General features: G+C 42.5%; 1 protein-coding gene across 3 annotated transcripts; it reads right to left on the reverse strand.

The window, feature by feature from the left end:
- Positions 1-5,439: 5,439 nt before the first annotated feature.
- Positions 5,440-12,415, reverse strand: LOC147319922 (putative C-type lectin domain family 20 member A). 3 transcript variants are annotated; one of them, XM_086312796.1, is made up of 6 exons: positions 11,466-12,415; positions 11,137-11,190; positions 9,813-10,172; positions 9,404-9,727; positions 6,559-6,656; positions 5,440-6,168 (listed from the first exon to the last, which is right to left on the reverse strand). In XM_086312796.1, exons 2-6 carry the CDS (start codon positions 11,171-11,173, stop codon positions 6,031-6,033), a joined length of 957 nt encoding a protein of 318 aa, XP_086168922.1. In that variant the 5' UTR covers positions 11,174-11,190; positions 11,466-12,415; the 3' UTR covers positions 5,440-6,030. The 3 variants fall into 3 exon arrangements, with proteins under 3 accessions (XP_086168922.1, XP_086168921.1, XP_086168920.1); XM_086312795.1 differs by having other exon boundaries at positions 9,389-9,727; positions 11,137-12,415; XM_086312794.1 differs by having other exon boundaries at positions 11,137-11,840.
- Between the last annotated feature and the right edge of the window lie 1,756 nt (positions 12,416-14,171).

Consider the following 14,171-nt stretch of genomic DNA (forward strand, 5'->3'; position numbering starts at 1 on the left):
CGTTCTCCTCATGATGAGAGTCATCAGAAAATCCAAACCTGAAACTCAGCACTTTTTTGCCAGTGCAGCATGTACTACAAAAGAACCTGACGCGATCCTCAAGCGTCTGAGAGATCTGATGCAGCCTGAACTCAGCAGCACAGAGTCCGTCACAAGTCTGATGAAGGACAAGAAAAAGTTCATCAAGAAAATGACCAAATGCCTCATCAAGGAGTTTGGCTCCCCAGACACTGTGTTAAAGGCTGCGATGGCAAAGGATGCGTCTTTTGATGAGGTTCTGACAAAGCATCTAAAAATGCGCCTCGGAGTCATCCCCGGTCCTCCCAAAAGGTCCAAAATTTCCAGGTTTTTTTCAGCGTTGGGAAAAACTCTGCGAAAACCCTTCAGGTGGTTCACTAAAGCCAGAGATGATTGAAATGACCATCCTGGCTTTTCCCCGCCGCCCTGCTTCTTTTAACATCTTGAAGCAGAATTTTAGCACCAAATCCAAATTCTAACAACTGTAGTTCACACCATCTCGTCTCCTTTTTGATTTCCATCCCCCCCAACCGGTCGCAGCGGATGGCCGTCCCTTCTGAGCCCGGTTCCATTGGAAGTTTCTTCCTGTTAAAAGGGAGTTTTTCTTCCCCACAGTCGCCTCGTGCTTGCTCAGAGGGGGATCGTTTGATTGTTGGGGTTCTCTGTAGTACTGTAGGGTTTTGACCTTACAGTACAAACAGGGAGGAGACTTTGTGATTTGGTGCTTGATTATGCAAAATATCTAATTTGGCATAAAATAAAAATTTAAAATAATTAAAAATACATTCCAACTTTGTTTGTGTTCTTCTTCTGTTGTCAAATATGTAGAAAGTGTTGCACGTGTGATTTTAGTCATTTAGCATCAACATGTAGCCAACATGTGTCTGTTTGTGATCCTGCTGCATCTGTTTTTGTCTGATTTGTATTGATAATAATAATAATAATAATAATAATAATAATAATAATAATAATAATAATAATAATAATGATAATAATGATAATACTTTTTATTTATAGGCGCCTTTCAGACCCTCAAGGTCACCTCACAGTAGCACGTAAACAATACCATGAAAAACATAAGAAAAATGTATATATAGCAAACATGGTAGATAAAATTTAGACATAAACAGTCATAAAAGTAAATATAAAAACTGAGCAGGTAAAAACGGCCTAAGACAGATCAGGTGTATGCAATTCTAAACAGATGGGTTTTGAGTAGTGATTTAAAAGTATTGAGACAGTGTGTGGAAGTATGCCCTAAGAGTGGGGCTTTCCCACACTGCGTTGGCGTTATTCATTTTCAAGCTGATATCATTTGTACAGTTAGTTTTATGTCTACTGTTTTTCTGCACACAGTATACAGCAGTTCCTGCAAAATAAAATGGATGGAAGGAAATCCATTACAAGCTGTAAATCCGCTTGAATAAAGCTGTAGTTGGTGCATTTGGCCTCTGGGAGGCAGTGTTGCATTCAGCTTCTACTTTGGACCAAACGCTGATGCAGATTTGAGCTCAGGTTAAACTGACTGAGAATGCAAAAATACAGGTGGAGCCGACAGCAGACCCTTTAAGTGCTCGTCTGCTTCAGCTACACCCACCATGCACAAGCAGCTCACATGAACTGGGTGAAGGAGGCTGGACAATCGCATGAAGTGGGTTTTCAGAGGATCTCTGGACTGAGCTGAAGCAGTTTGGACCCTCTGAGTAAAAACACATAAAAGCTGGTTGACACGTTCTGAGTCTCGGCTCGTGTTCAGTCATCTTTTCTCTTTAATTCGCCTGTTAAAGCAGGAGAAATAGTTTTTCTGGTTTGGGATCAGGCAGACTTCTGCATCGGGGTCAGGAAACACAGGACAGACATGAGAGGCTTCTTTATTATTACAAAGATGGTTTCAGACTGCAGTTTGGTTGTTGTTACATTCAATAAAGTGTAAAAGTGTTCATGTTTGACATGAGATGGTCAAACTTGTGTAGACGCAGGGAGTTTCCAATAAGAAAGAAGCTCTAAAATAACAAGACAGGAAGAGTGTTAACACACACACGGCAATACAAAAAGAGAAGTAAGTGGATTATTCTGGACTGAGGTCAGATTGTCTTTGAGGAAGTTTAAAGTTAAAGAAAATGTGGAGATCATCAAACATCGTTTCCAAGCTAATGTCCATGACCCACATCAACTCATGGACTGAACATACACACACACACACAACCACTAGCACTTTATACAGCCTCTGTAGAAATTAGCCACATATCTCACTGATCTAAACTGCGCTACTGTAAACGCCGTGTAGACAATCATACTGTACAATACAATAATTATAATTCTATAAACGGTTTATAGAAGATCAACCATCTTCTATAAACCACATGCAAGTTATAACCAGCTGTTTATAACTTGCATAGTTCATATTGATATCCTGTTCATAGCCTGTATACTCACTACAGCCTGCACATACTTAGAGCTTATTCATGACCAGTGTTGGGTAAGTTACTTTAAAATAGTAACTTAGTTACATTACTAGTTACTTCTCTCAAAAGTAACTCAGTTACTTCAAGTTACTCGTTACTTTCAAAGTAACTAGTTACTAGGGAAAGTAACTTTGGTTTTACTCAGAATTCTCTTGTTAATGTGTTTCTTCCATAACTTTGCCAGTCTTCTAGCTTGCTTACTTGCCACAAGTGCACTGTGCCACCTACCAATAGAAAGGATATGATAACGTGCATATTTCCACGAGAGAAATCCCACGCCTGGACCGTCATTGACTGCTGCCATGATTCTAGCCTACGTCACAGAGTCATGTGCGCCTTTTACATCCAACACAAAAACTGCAGTCGTAGTGCTTTCGATTGTACTCAGAACTCAGAAATTCTGCCTTCTGAATAGGAAGATGTAGGTAACACCAGACTGCAGATGAGCTGCATACAGGGCTGGACTGGGACAGAAAATTGGCCCGGGCATTTTGACTAGAAACTGGCCCACCATTATAGGAAAAATCATAAAGCCTTTGAATGAAAACAAACACTGTTGTGACAGTGATGTACACTGTTTTGATGGTATATATGCATCAATCTATCAATCGTTTGTTGTAAGATTCAGATAATTATTTTTTAAAAGCTAGACATTTTAAATGAGAATAAGAAAGAAAAGTATTTCTTTGTGCCCCCCATTCCCTGTTAATGCCCTACATGCCCCCTTGGCCACACTTTGCTAGATCCGCACCTGCACAGTTACCAGCTGTCAGCTACCTAAAAAAGGATCCTGGGGTTATTTGTCTCTCAGAAACAGTTCATAACTTCAACTCATTCATGTCACCTAAAAGGTAAACCTGTTTCTCCATCACCTGCTCAGCTCTGATGATCCAGTAAGGACATCTCCTGGTTTCATCTTCATGTTTCCCTCTCACCAGATAACCAAACCATATCATGACCAGCAGCTTTTTTTTTTACAGCTGTGGCTCCAGCAAACATCAGCTGATACTAGAAATTAATATTAAATAAATTCTAACAACAGCTGATCAAGCTTAAACGTGCTGCTGTTGTTTAGCGCGACATCCGCTGGTTTCCTCTTTCGGCGCAAAGTGAGCGATAAACAAACAAGAGAGCCGATCAGCTGATCATTGATCAGTTTCATGATTGAAGTAGAAACGGGAGAGGGAGGGGGGAGAATGAGAGAAGAAGAGGCAGCTGTGCAGCGTAAAGACACAGAATAACTCCAGCTTTGTGCCTTTTTCATTGTAGCTGAATTACGGGACAAACTGTTCCTTTTCACCTCAATAAGAAACGCGTAATATTTTCTCTGAATACCAGACGGGACGGTTGGCAACTCTAATAACTTATGAACAAATTAAGGTTCAACATCATTAACTTCATAGCACCACCCAGCTGTGTAGAAACTCCGTCATGCTAGCTAGCACGCAGTACGGAAAAAGTCAGAATAACGAAAATAAACTCCACCTAAGCTTGGTTTATATCTGACCCAGAGAGACTGCAGGTCATAACTTCTTACCTGAAGTTCAGTTCACACTTGGACCGGCGGCCGCCTCGGGTCTCTTTTCCTTCTGCGTCCCTTTTCCCTCATCCACCTGCTGCCTCCACCACTTGCTAATGTTACTGAATCTGTGGAAACTCCGCGATGCCACCACACGAAGTAACGAGTAACGACCCTATCTAAATCCCAGTAACGAGTAACGCGTTCCTGATTTTGGCATAATAACTAGTTACCGTGCTCGTTACCACAATAATAACGTAGTTACTGTAACGCGTTACTTAATAACGCGTTAGTCCCAACACTGTTCATGACATACCTTCATACCATGCACATTGTAACAGACCCATTTCTGTAATACATCTATATTGTGGCTAAAGCACTTTCTGGATGGATGCAAACTGCGTTTCATTGCCTTGTACTTGTGACGTGTGCAATGACAATAAAGTTGAATTCTATTCTATTCTCGTGGTGCAATGTGAAGGTTTGGCCAGCAGATGGCGCCATGGTCTTAAACTCCTTAGAGTGTTACTGTGGAGGTGAAGGGCTGGACTTTTAAATGGTCAGTCACACATTTTCAGGAAGAACGATGAAGTCCTGAAGGAAAACTCGATCATTACCACTCAGACCTTTTCTACTGTTAGCATCTCTGAATAACAAAAATGTTATTGTCCAACAAAACGAGCATTTTTCTAAAGATAAAAAAAAAACAGCTCCCAACTTTGGAACAGCTTTCCTCAGCCCATCATTTACTTTATCTCATTCTCATGAAAGCCCCTCCCACGGTAAAAGAGAAAATAACAAACAATACAATTATTCAAAACACATGATCATCATGAAAAGGAAAAATAAAGACATGCATCTGTAAACACATCAGCCACGTCCATGTCAGGGCAGCGACTGCTGACAACTCATTTTATAGATGAGCTTTAATCTGTTTCCTGTTGTTTTTGGCTTTTGTTCCTCTAATGTGTGTGTGTGTGTGTGTGTGTGTGTGTGTGTGTGTGTGTGTGTGTGTGTGTGTGTGTGTGTGTGTGTGTGTGTGTGTGTGTGTGTGTGCAGCAGTGAATGCACCGCTGTGTGGACAGGTACTCTGGTCTTGATGTGGAGTTTTATCAGACTGTGAAACACTTTGTGTTTTAAAACAGAAAATATTTGATCTGAATTTATTTTGAAAATCACCGTCACACAGCCGTCTCGTCGCTTTCACAGATTTTTCTGTGAACAGATGAGCAGCAGAAGTTTTCAGCATTTTACATTCAGATGTTTCACAAACTGTTGGATTGTCTGTCTGGGATTTCATAGCCAGTCATGTGACTGCTGTCCCGCCAATCAGCTTCACTGTATGTGAGACTCTTATTGTTTAGCATTAAACTTCATGTTGTCTCAGCCTTTATGATGTGTGTTACTGCATCAAATTCAAAATAAGAGCATAAAAATGAAGCAACTGAAAGTTCTGACAGGACAATAAAATATCAATAGACTTTATTGAATAGAGTTTACAATGAAGATGGATGCAGAGCCATGACTGTAGTTTACAGAATCAAACAGCAGCAGAGACATTTCTGAGACAGAAAAATGTATATTTAATATGATAATAGAGAGCATAAATGCGCGATTCACTGACATATACGGCATATCTACTGTTATATTGCTGGGTGCTCATTTGAACTATAAAGTATGAAGTCAAAAAGCTCAGACATCAGGCTGCTCTGAACACTCAGTTTCACCTTTTTCTCCTCTTGAACTTTCATATGTAGAGACAGGATATCATGAACATTTATATCTGAGACACAGAAGGTCCGCCCACCCGCTCACCTGCAAACTTTAGCTTCACCAATCAGAAGAAACAAAGAGGCATAAAACAGCTCATCAGACACTCTGATCTGAGCTTAGGATAAAGAAGGATGATTTCCAACTGTCAGTCATGCAAAGCTACGCTGTTACAGTCCAGCAGTCAGAGTACAGAGATGGAAATAAGTTGAATTACACAGCAGATCATCTGAGGAACATCAGCCAATAACGTTCAGACTAAACCGACCCACAGTCTTCCTTCTCACTGTAAGCGGCTGTCTCCTCCTCTCTGTGGAAAACCTTCCCATCAGGCTGCGTCCTCCACCTCAGCTTCACCTCCTCAGTGACTCCTTGCTCCACCAGCTTCTCCCTCACCTGAAACACAGTTTTCACACATTAACAGAAGCTCCTCATTAATCAGCCGTTGTTTCTGTAGTGAGCAGAAAACGTTGTTGGTGCTGTTTCTGGGGGAAATGAACTAAATGAACTGGCTGGGGATGAAACTGAAGTCTGGAATTAGGCCTCATTGCCTGTCATTGGTTCACGTCGTCTCCTCACAGTAATCTGAAATTAAGTGACTTCTTCAAGTTACCAGTTAAAAAGGTTAAATAATACAAATGGATGGGATTGCATTAAACGAGCCCCGTATCTCTGCAGCTGTGTGCTGTCACGTGTCCCTGAACCTGCACAGACTCACTGCTCTCTATCATTTCACAGTAGTTATAGCGGTCTGTTCCTTGTATCGGGGCCCGTGTGACCTCTGACCTGCTGCAGGATGGATTCTTGCACTGTGGGGTCGTTCAGGTCTGCAGATCCCGCCCTCAGCTGAACCTTCACTGACCTCAAGGCTGAAGGTTTGACATCTGCAGAGAAAGAAAAGGGCCATTCAATTCAATTCAATTTTATTTATACATCACTAAATCACAACAACAGTCGCCTCAAGGCGCTTTATACTGTGCGGTAGACCCTATAGTAATACATATAGAGAAAAAACCAAGCAATCAAATGACCCCCTATGAATAAGCACTTTGGCGACAGTCAGAAGGAAAAACTTTTTCCCTTTTAACAGGAAGAAACCTCCAGCAGAACTCAGAGCTCAGGGAGGGGCGCAAATGGAAGAACGCAGTCTTACATATTTGTTTAATATGTGCATTGAAGGACATGTCCTGGTCAAAAATGACTCCAAGGTTCCTCACAGTGTTACTGGAGGCCAAGGTAATGCCATCCAGAGTAAGAATCTGCTTAGATACCATATTTCTAAGCTTTTCAGGGCCGAGTACAATAACCTCAGTTTGATCTGAATTAAGAAGCAGAAAGTTAGCGGCCATCCAGGTCTTTATGTCTTTAAGACATTCCTGCAGTGTAACTCATTGGTGTGTGTTATCTGGCTTCATGCACAGATAGAGCTGGGTGTCATCTGCATAGCAGTGTAAATGTATGCTATGTCTTCTAATGATGCTGCCTAAGGGAAGCATGTATAATGTAAAAGTGCTATATAAATAAAATTGATTTGATACTTTACTTAGGCAATCAAATTAAGATAGATTTTATGTTGTTGGTTTTAAAGAACTGGATGGATATTTTAATGTATTTTTTATTTCTATTTTTCAAGAGTTGGAGAAGTGCCCTTTTTTCATAACTTGGCCTACCCTTTTTAGTTTTGTTAATATTGGCAATAGTGAGAAGTACTATGGTTGGATTCAAATGTATTTAACATAGGGCATCTAATTAAGGTAAATGTCATGTTTTTAGTTGGTAGAATCTGATGAGCAATATTTTATTTTATTATTTTTTATTTTGTTTTTCAGTTTTCCTCCTGAGTGATTGCCACCTTAACGTGGTCAGGGGGTTTGTGTGCCTCAGTGACACTAAGATCTAGACCTGCAGAAGCTGAGCCTTCAGGGGGGACACCCAAGTTGGTCAGGTTTTAGGGTAGAGGTTTGACAAAGTGCAATCCAATTACATGACAAAAACAGTTATTCAGAGCACCCCACATTCGCCTCAGCTGCCACCATGTGCCCCCTTTACATTTCTGTCTGCCCCCTCATATATGCCTGTCTAGAACCAGCCCAGCACACCACCCCCTCGGCCTGTGCTTCGAGGTTTCTGGTAGTTAGAATGACTCGGGGGTGTTGATTCATTTAAACTAACATAATCATCCTGCTGCAACCAGGTTTCTGTAAGGCAGAGTAAATCGATTTATTGATCAATTATTAAGTCATGTACTAACAGAGACTTGGAGGAGAGAGACCTAATATTTAATAATCCACATTTCACTGTGTTACTCTTTGGTTCAGATGTGGATACTGTATTGTTCTTTCTTTGTAATTGTTTATGTTTAAGTTGTTTGTTTCTGGTTTTAGTTTGTTTTTTGTCTGTTTGGGAGCTGACACAGTCTCTATGGAGATGGGTTTTTGGGGGGGTAGCAGGAGGAGAGAAGCTGCAGAGAGGCGTGTAAGACTGCAACTCTGCTTCCTGGTCCCAACTCTGGATAGTCATATTTTGGGGGGTTTAATAAATTTGTCCATATTTCTAGAAATGAGAGCTGCTCCATCCAAAGTGGGATGGATGCCGTCTCTCCTAACAAGACCAGGTTTCCTCCAGAAGGTTTGCCAATTATCTATGAAGCCCACATCGTTTCTGGGACACCACTCAGACAGCCAGCAATTTAAGGAGAACATGCGGCTAAACATGTCACTCCTGGTCTGATTGGGGAGGGGACCAGAGAAAACTACAGAGTCCCACATTGTTTTGGCAAAGTTGCACACCGATTCAATATTGATTTTAGTGACCTCTGATTGGCGTAACCGGGTGTCATTACTGCCGACGTGAATTATGATCTTACTGAATTTACGTTTACCCTTAGCCAGCAGTTTTAAATTTCCTTCAATGTCGCCTGCTCTGGCCCCTGGAAGACAATTGACTATGGTTGCCGGTGTCTCTAGCTTCACATGTCTGAGAACAGAATCACCAATTACCAGAGTTTGACCCCCGGCGGGTGTGTCGCCGAGTGGGGAAAAACGGTTAGACACATGAACGGGTTGGTGGTGTACCTGGGGCTTCTGTTTAGGACTATGCTTCCTCCTCACCGTCACCCAGCCGCCCTCTTTCCCCAGCTGCTTGGGGTCTGCCGGGGAACAGCTAGCGGGGCCTACGCTATCTTCGGCTGCACCAGCTACAGGGGCCTGGCTAGCTATGGGTGAATGAAGGGTGCGAAGCCGAGTCTCCAATTCAGTAATCCTGGCCTCCAGAGCTGCAAATATGCTACATTTGTTACAGATATCATTACTGCTAAAGGAGTAACTAAACATCTGACACAATGAGCAAGAAAGTGCAGGAGGGACAGGTGAAGTAGCCATGGTGCACGTGAAGATTATACTATGAAAACAGAAGTTATCTAAAGGTTTTTAATTAAATTGCTACGCAGATAAGCTACTCAACTACTACTTCCTGTTCCTGTGTTGAAACAGGAACAGGAAGTGATACTCTACCGCAGACAGAGCAAACACTAAATGACAGCGCCACCCAAAGCATCGGCAGTGCTGTGCCAAGAGTGTCCGGATGAGCCCAGGAGGACCAGACTGTGCAGAAACACAGAGGACAGACTCACCTCTGGAGCAGAGGAAGGGGCGTTGGTCACTACAGTTATGACTGTTGAAGGAGCCTGTTGATCCGACTATTGTGGCACAGTTTACGCTGTTATCAGGCTGCCCGGGCCCCCACGGCAGGTTGGAGGCTCTGCTCGAGTTTGACCACATCCAGTTTCTGTACAGTCCAATCCAGGCACCAGCAGTATCTGACACCACAGAAGCGACCTGGCTGTTGTCCTGCGTGTTGGTGATGGTGCTCAGGTCTGTGTACCTATGTCTGCAGTAAGACTGAGCATCAGACCAGGTCGTTGATTTCTCCACCTCGATGTGTTTGTTAGTCGCAGCTGAAACAAAAGATCAGACGGATTCAAACCTGCAGCTAAAATGTTCAGTTTGTCAAACCCTGGTACCAAAGTCTGAAACACTCACCGTCATAGCAGACAAAGTCATAAGGAGCTGAGCACGGTCTTGTGGACCATGATCCAGATTTAGTTATTGTAACACACTCATTGGTCCCTGGCTGTCCCGGTGACCACATGTTAAACCAGGATGACTGAACTGGACCAGTTTGAGACCATTTCCAGCCGCTCTTGGAGAGTCCAATCCACGCCTCGGTGCTCCCCGCCCTTTTCTGGGCTTCCTGGATGAGAGCTGAGCTGTTAACGATGGCGAGGTCAATGTACTCATCTCTGCAGTATTGCTGAGCATCGTTCCAGGACTTCTGCAGGTCAACCAGGTGGAGCTGTCTGACTAACTGATCAGACTGAAGATGGCAGACCATCACGTAACCTGAGAGGACACGAGTCAGTCAGCGCGGTCACAGACTCACCTCAGCTCGACTATTTTAGTCATCAGGAGAATAAATTCTTTACATGCTACCACAACGCAAACTTTTTGTTGACATCTTTAAAGACGTGAATATATGTTAATATATGTGTCCTTCAAAGGATGTGTAACTCGTGTACTGGTTAAAAGCTGTTTTACGGTGCCTGTGGACACCTACACACTGGTTTCCTGCTCCAGGGCGAAACTCTCACATCAGCTTAAAAAGCTGCTTTAACAGTGCTAAGTTTGTTTTTCACTCTGGCCTTATTGCACATGTATTTGGACGATTTTTCCTCTTCAGTGTGCACAATGAAGGAAAACGACGTGTTAGTGGTCGAGGCTCAAAGCTGAACAACACGTGCACTAGGGCTGGGCCATATTATACCGTTCACGGTAATACCGGTACAATGTTAGGCAACAATAAGAAAATGAAATATCGTGATAAATATTTTTGGTCATATCGCCCTGCTCTAACGTGCACACGGACGTGGTAAAAGCAGTCAGGATCTTTTTCAGCGAGCTGACGGGTTTGCAGCGTTTCAGGCTTTCAGTCAGATTTCTACACAGAAAATAAAATCAAGACGTGTTTTTCTCAGCAGTGCACACAAACAGCCACGTTCATGCACTGACTCTTCCCTCCTTTCTTTCTTTACTCTTTTACTTCACTTTATACAAACTCTTACAAACTACCGACCATTAAACTGTCAATCAAACTTCTAACTGGACCCAAAGAAACCTTTAGAAGTTTAGTTGACATGACAAAGGTCTTTGGAGATTGTACGAGTGTTTCTGTGACTGCTTGAAGCTCGTTTACAGACACCTTTAAAATAATCCCTATGGAGCAGTTCACTTTGTGCTTTCTTTGATTTTCTGACATCAAAAGTTTTATTCAAACTATAAATGAGGCGACTGAGATGAGTTCACAGACCTGAGAGCAGCAGCAGGATCAGTCCACACCTCTTCATGACTGAGAGCTGAAAAACTGTGAAGACGTCCTCATGAATCTCATCTGCAGCTGCTCGTTCATTATTAATCATAACACTTAAAGCAGCATCAACAAAGAGGCAGCTGTCTCTGTCATTCACTCCATTTCTATCTAATCTAATCATTCAAACAAAACTATCAAACATATTCAACATTTGAAACGTTCAACTTTAAAAATGTTGTCTTCCTTCAATTATCATCATTTTGTTTATTAGAATACCAGACAATGAATGTGTGAGATTATCAAATAAACCAAACATATGCAGAACATACCCGACACGATGAGACGTCTGTGCAGCTGTGACACAGTCAGAACTCTTCATCTGATATAAATGTCATCCTCGCTCCTCCTCCCACGTCCATCAGAGACTTTGTAAAAGTGGTTTTTTAGAAAGCAGCCCAGTGTTCATTAAAGTGCATTTGTTTAAAGATGCTCAGAGTCGTTTAACTGAAGATGACTTATTCAAAGTTATTACAGATGCAAACAGACTGACGTCTGCCCGACCACTTCAATGTTCCTTGAATAATCTAAAGAACTTGGAAAGAAAAGCATCTGATCTTCTTTAATTTTCTTGAAGATGTTTCATGCGAGAAGCTTCTTCAGTTTTAAGGTCGATTGGTGGTGAGTGCCAGATTTCCAAGCTCTATGGGAGTGTCCCCCAAGGAGGTCATGGATCTGCTATTGATCCTCTACCTAATCACACGGGCCAAGGTGTGAAAACGGGTGTGGGTCACAATCAGCCAAGAGTTCGGGTGAGCTCACTGTGAAACTTAGCCCCACCCTATCATGTGATTTCCTGAGTTGAAATGGTTCATGATGTGAGCGGGCATTAAGGTGTCTAGGAAGGATCACCAAACTGGCTTATTGATGGCAGACAGTTGGTGTCGAAAGCCTCTGTTCAAAGAGGGTTGTTCATTGTGGACATAGATGGCTTCTTCACTTGTCTTTCAAACCATCTGTCTTCTCAGTCCAAATTTTGAACATTAGTGTCCTTGAAAGAGTGACCTTTGTCCTTTAGATGCAGATGGAGAGCCAAGTCCTGTCCCGCCAAGGTGGCTCTTCTATGTTGTGCCATGCCTTTATGAAATGGCTTTTTGGTGTCTCCAATATAGAGTTCTGAGGATTTTTGAGATCCCTTCCCAGACACCTTAAAGCCCACTTCTTAGAATACAATGACCTGGATGACTGAGAAACCTCAATTTTCCAGCTGACGTGGCAGGTCCGACTTAAAAACTCCCACTGGTTCAGAGGTAGCTGAGGCCTCCAGCTCAGCCTCTGGTTAGGCTCCGGGCAGTTTCTATGAAGGAGCCGGTTGAGCCTCACAAAACACATTTTCAACACAGTTGTTCAATAAAACATTATTTATATGCCCACAATCGGTGTGGCAGCAATTTTTCACACCAGCCTATTAATCAACCAAAGACCCAGACAGACTTTTAATTCATTTGAAAGCCTGATGCTTCGCCTCGTCCACCCCAGCTGTGAAACTCAGAAACCAGTCTTACTTGTTATCATCTATCGTCCACCTGGGCCTTACAGAGTTTCTGTCTGATTTCTCAGACTTTATATCTAATTTAGTTCTGAGCTCAGATAAAATAATTATTGTGGGTGATTTTAACATCCATGTAGAAAAAATGACAGCCTCAACATGGCATTTAATCTGTTATTAGACTCAATTGGCTTCTCTCAAACTCTAAAAGAACCCACCCACCACTTAAATCACACTCTAGATCTTGTTTTAACATATGGCATAGAAACTGAACATTTAACAGTGTTTCCTGAAAACCCTCTCCTGTCTGATCATTTCCTGATAACATTTACTTTTACAATAATTGATTACACAGCAGTGGAGAGTAGACTTTATCACAGTAGATGTCTTTCTGAAAGCACTGTAACTAAGTTTAAGAATATAATCCACCCACTGTTATCATCTCCAATGCCCTGTACCAACACAGAGCAGAGCAGCTATCTGAACGCTACCCCAACAGAGGTCGATTATCTTGTTAATAATTTCACCTCCTCACTACGTACGACTCTGGATACTGTAGCTCCTGTGAAAACTAAGGTCTCAAATCAGAAGTACCTGACTCTGTGGTATAATGTTACCCTGGAAGTGGTCTTATACTGGAACAGGTAAATCAACCTTCACAAACTGGGGCACAGGCGAGCCTGGTGTGGGGAAGTGTGTGACGGTATCTGCATTGGGATTCTGGTCGACCAGAGACTGTTCAGAAGAGAAGCACTTCATCTGTTACAGCGGTGAGTGGCATCGGCACCTAAAAGCACCACGACGAAGGAACAATAGTCTCTCAGATAGATAGATATATTTATATATTTATATTATTATGTACAACTAAAACACATTTAGTCGAAGAAAAGATATCATGATCAGCATTTCTTAAAAATATCAGTTTGTAGTTTAAAAAAGGCGAATGTTGTTGGTGAACATTTCCAGCCTGTGCTCTGACTCTGTCTGCTCGTTTCTCTTCCAGGTGATGCTGGCCGTTACATCCTGGTGCAGGACTCGAGGAGCTTTCATGGCGCTCGGTCCTACTGCAGGGAGAGGTACACAGACCTGAGCACCGTCAACAGTGTGGTGAACAACACGGAGATCGTGACTCTGCTGGCGTCAGACATGTATGATAGTTATTCAGTGAATGGAAATAGATGGCTGATTCCCTCTTTGTCATATGCCTGGATTGGTTTGAGCAACAGCTGGGAGTGGTCCGATGGCAGCGACGTCCAGCTCCTGCCTCTGACTTTGCAATCAGGAGATGGGGACTGTGTGATGGTGGACCAATCATCATCATCGTGGCTTTTCCAGCCAAACTGGGGCACAGGCTTTTTAGGATCTCGACCTTTCTGACTTTGATAACATGTCGTATTTCAAACAAGCGGGAAGAAAATGTCCAAATACACAACAGGCCAAACATGTCACTGAGATCAGTGGAGACAAGTTTGACAGTTGTGTGTCTTTG

The sequence above is a fragment of the Aulonocara sp. 'chitande type north' Nkhata Bay genome, linkage group LG11 (genome assembly GCF_057382095.1).
Source record: "Aulonocara sp. 'chitande type north' Nkhata Bay isolate Kocher_YH1m ecotype deep benthic linkage group LG11, A_spYH_male_GT1.1, whole genome shotgun sequence".
Taxonomy (NCBI): domain Eukaryota; kingdom Metazoa; phylum Chordata; class Actinopteri; order Cichliformes; family Cichlidae; genus Aulonocara; species Aulonocara sp. 'chitande type north' Nkhata Bay.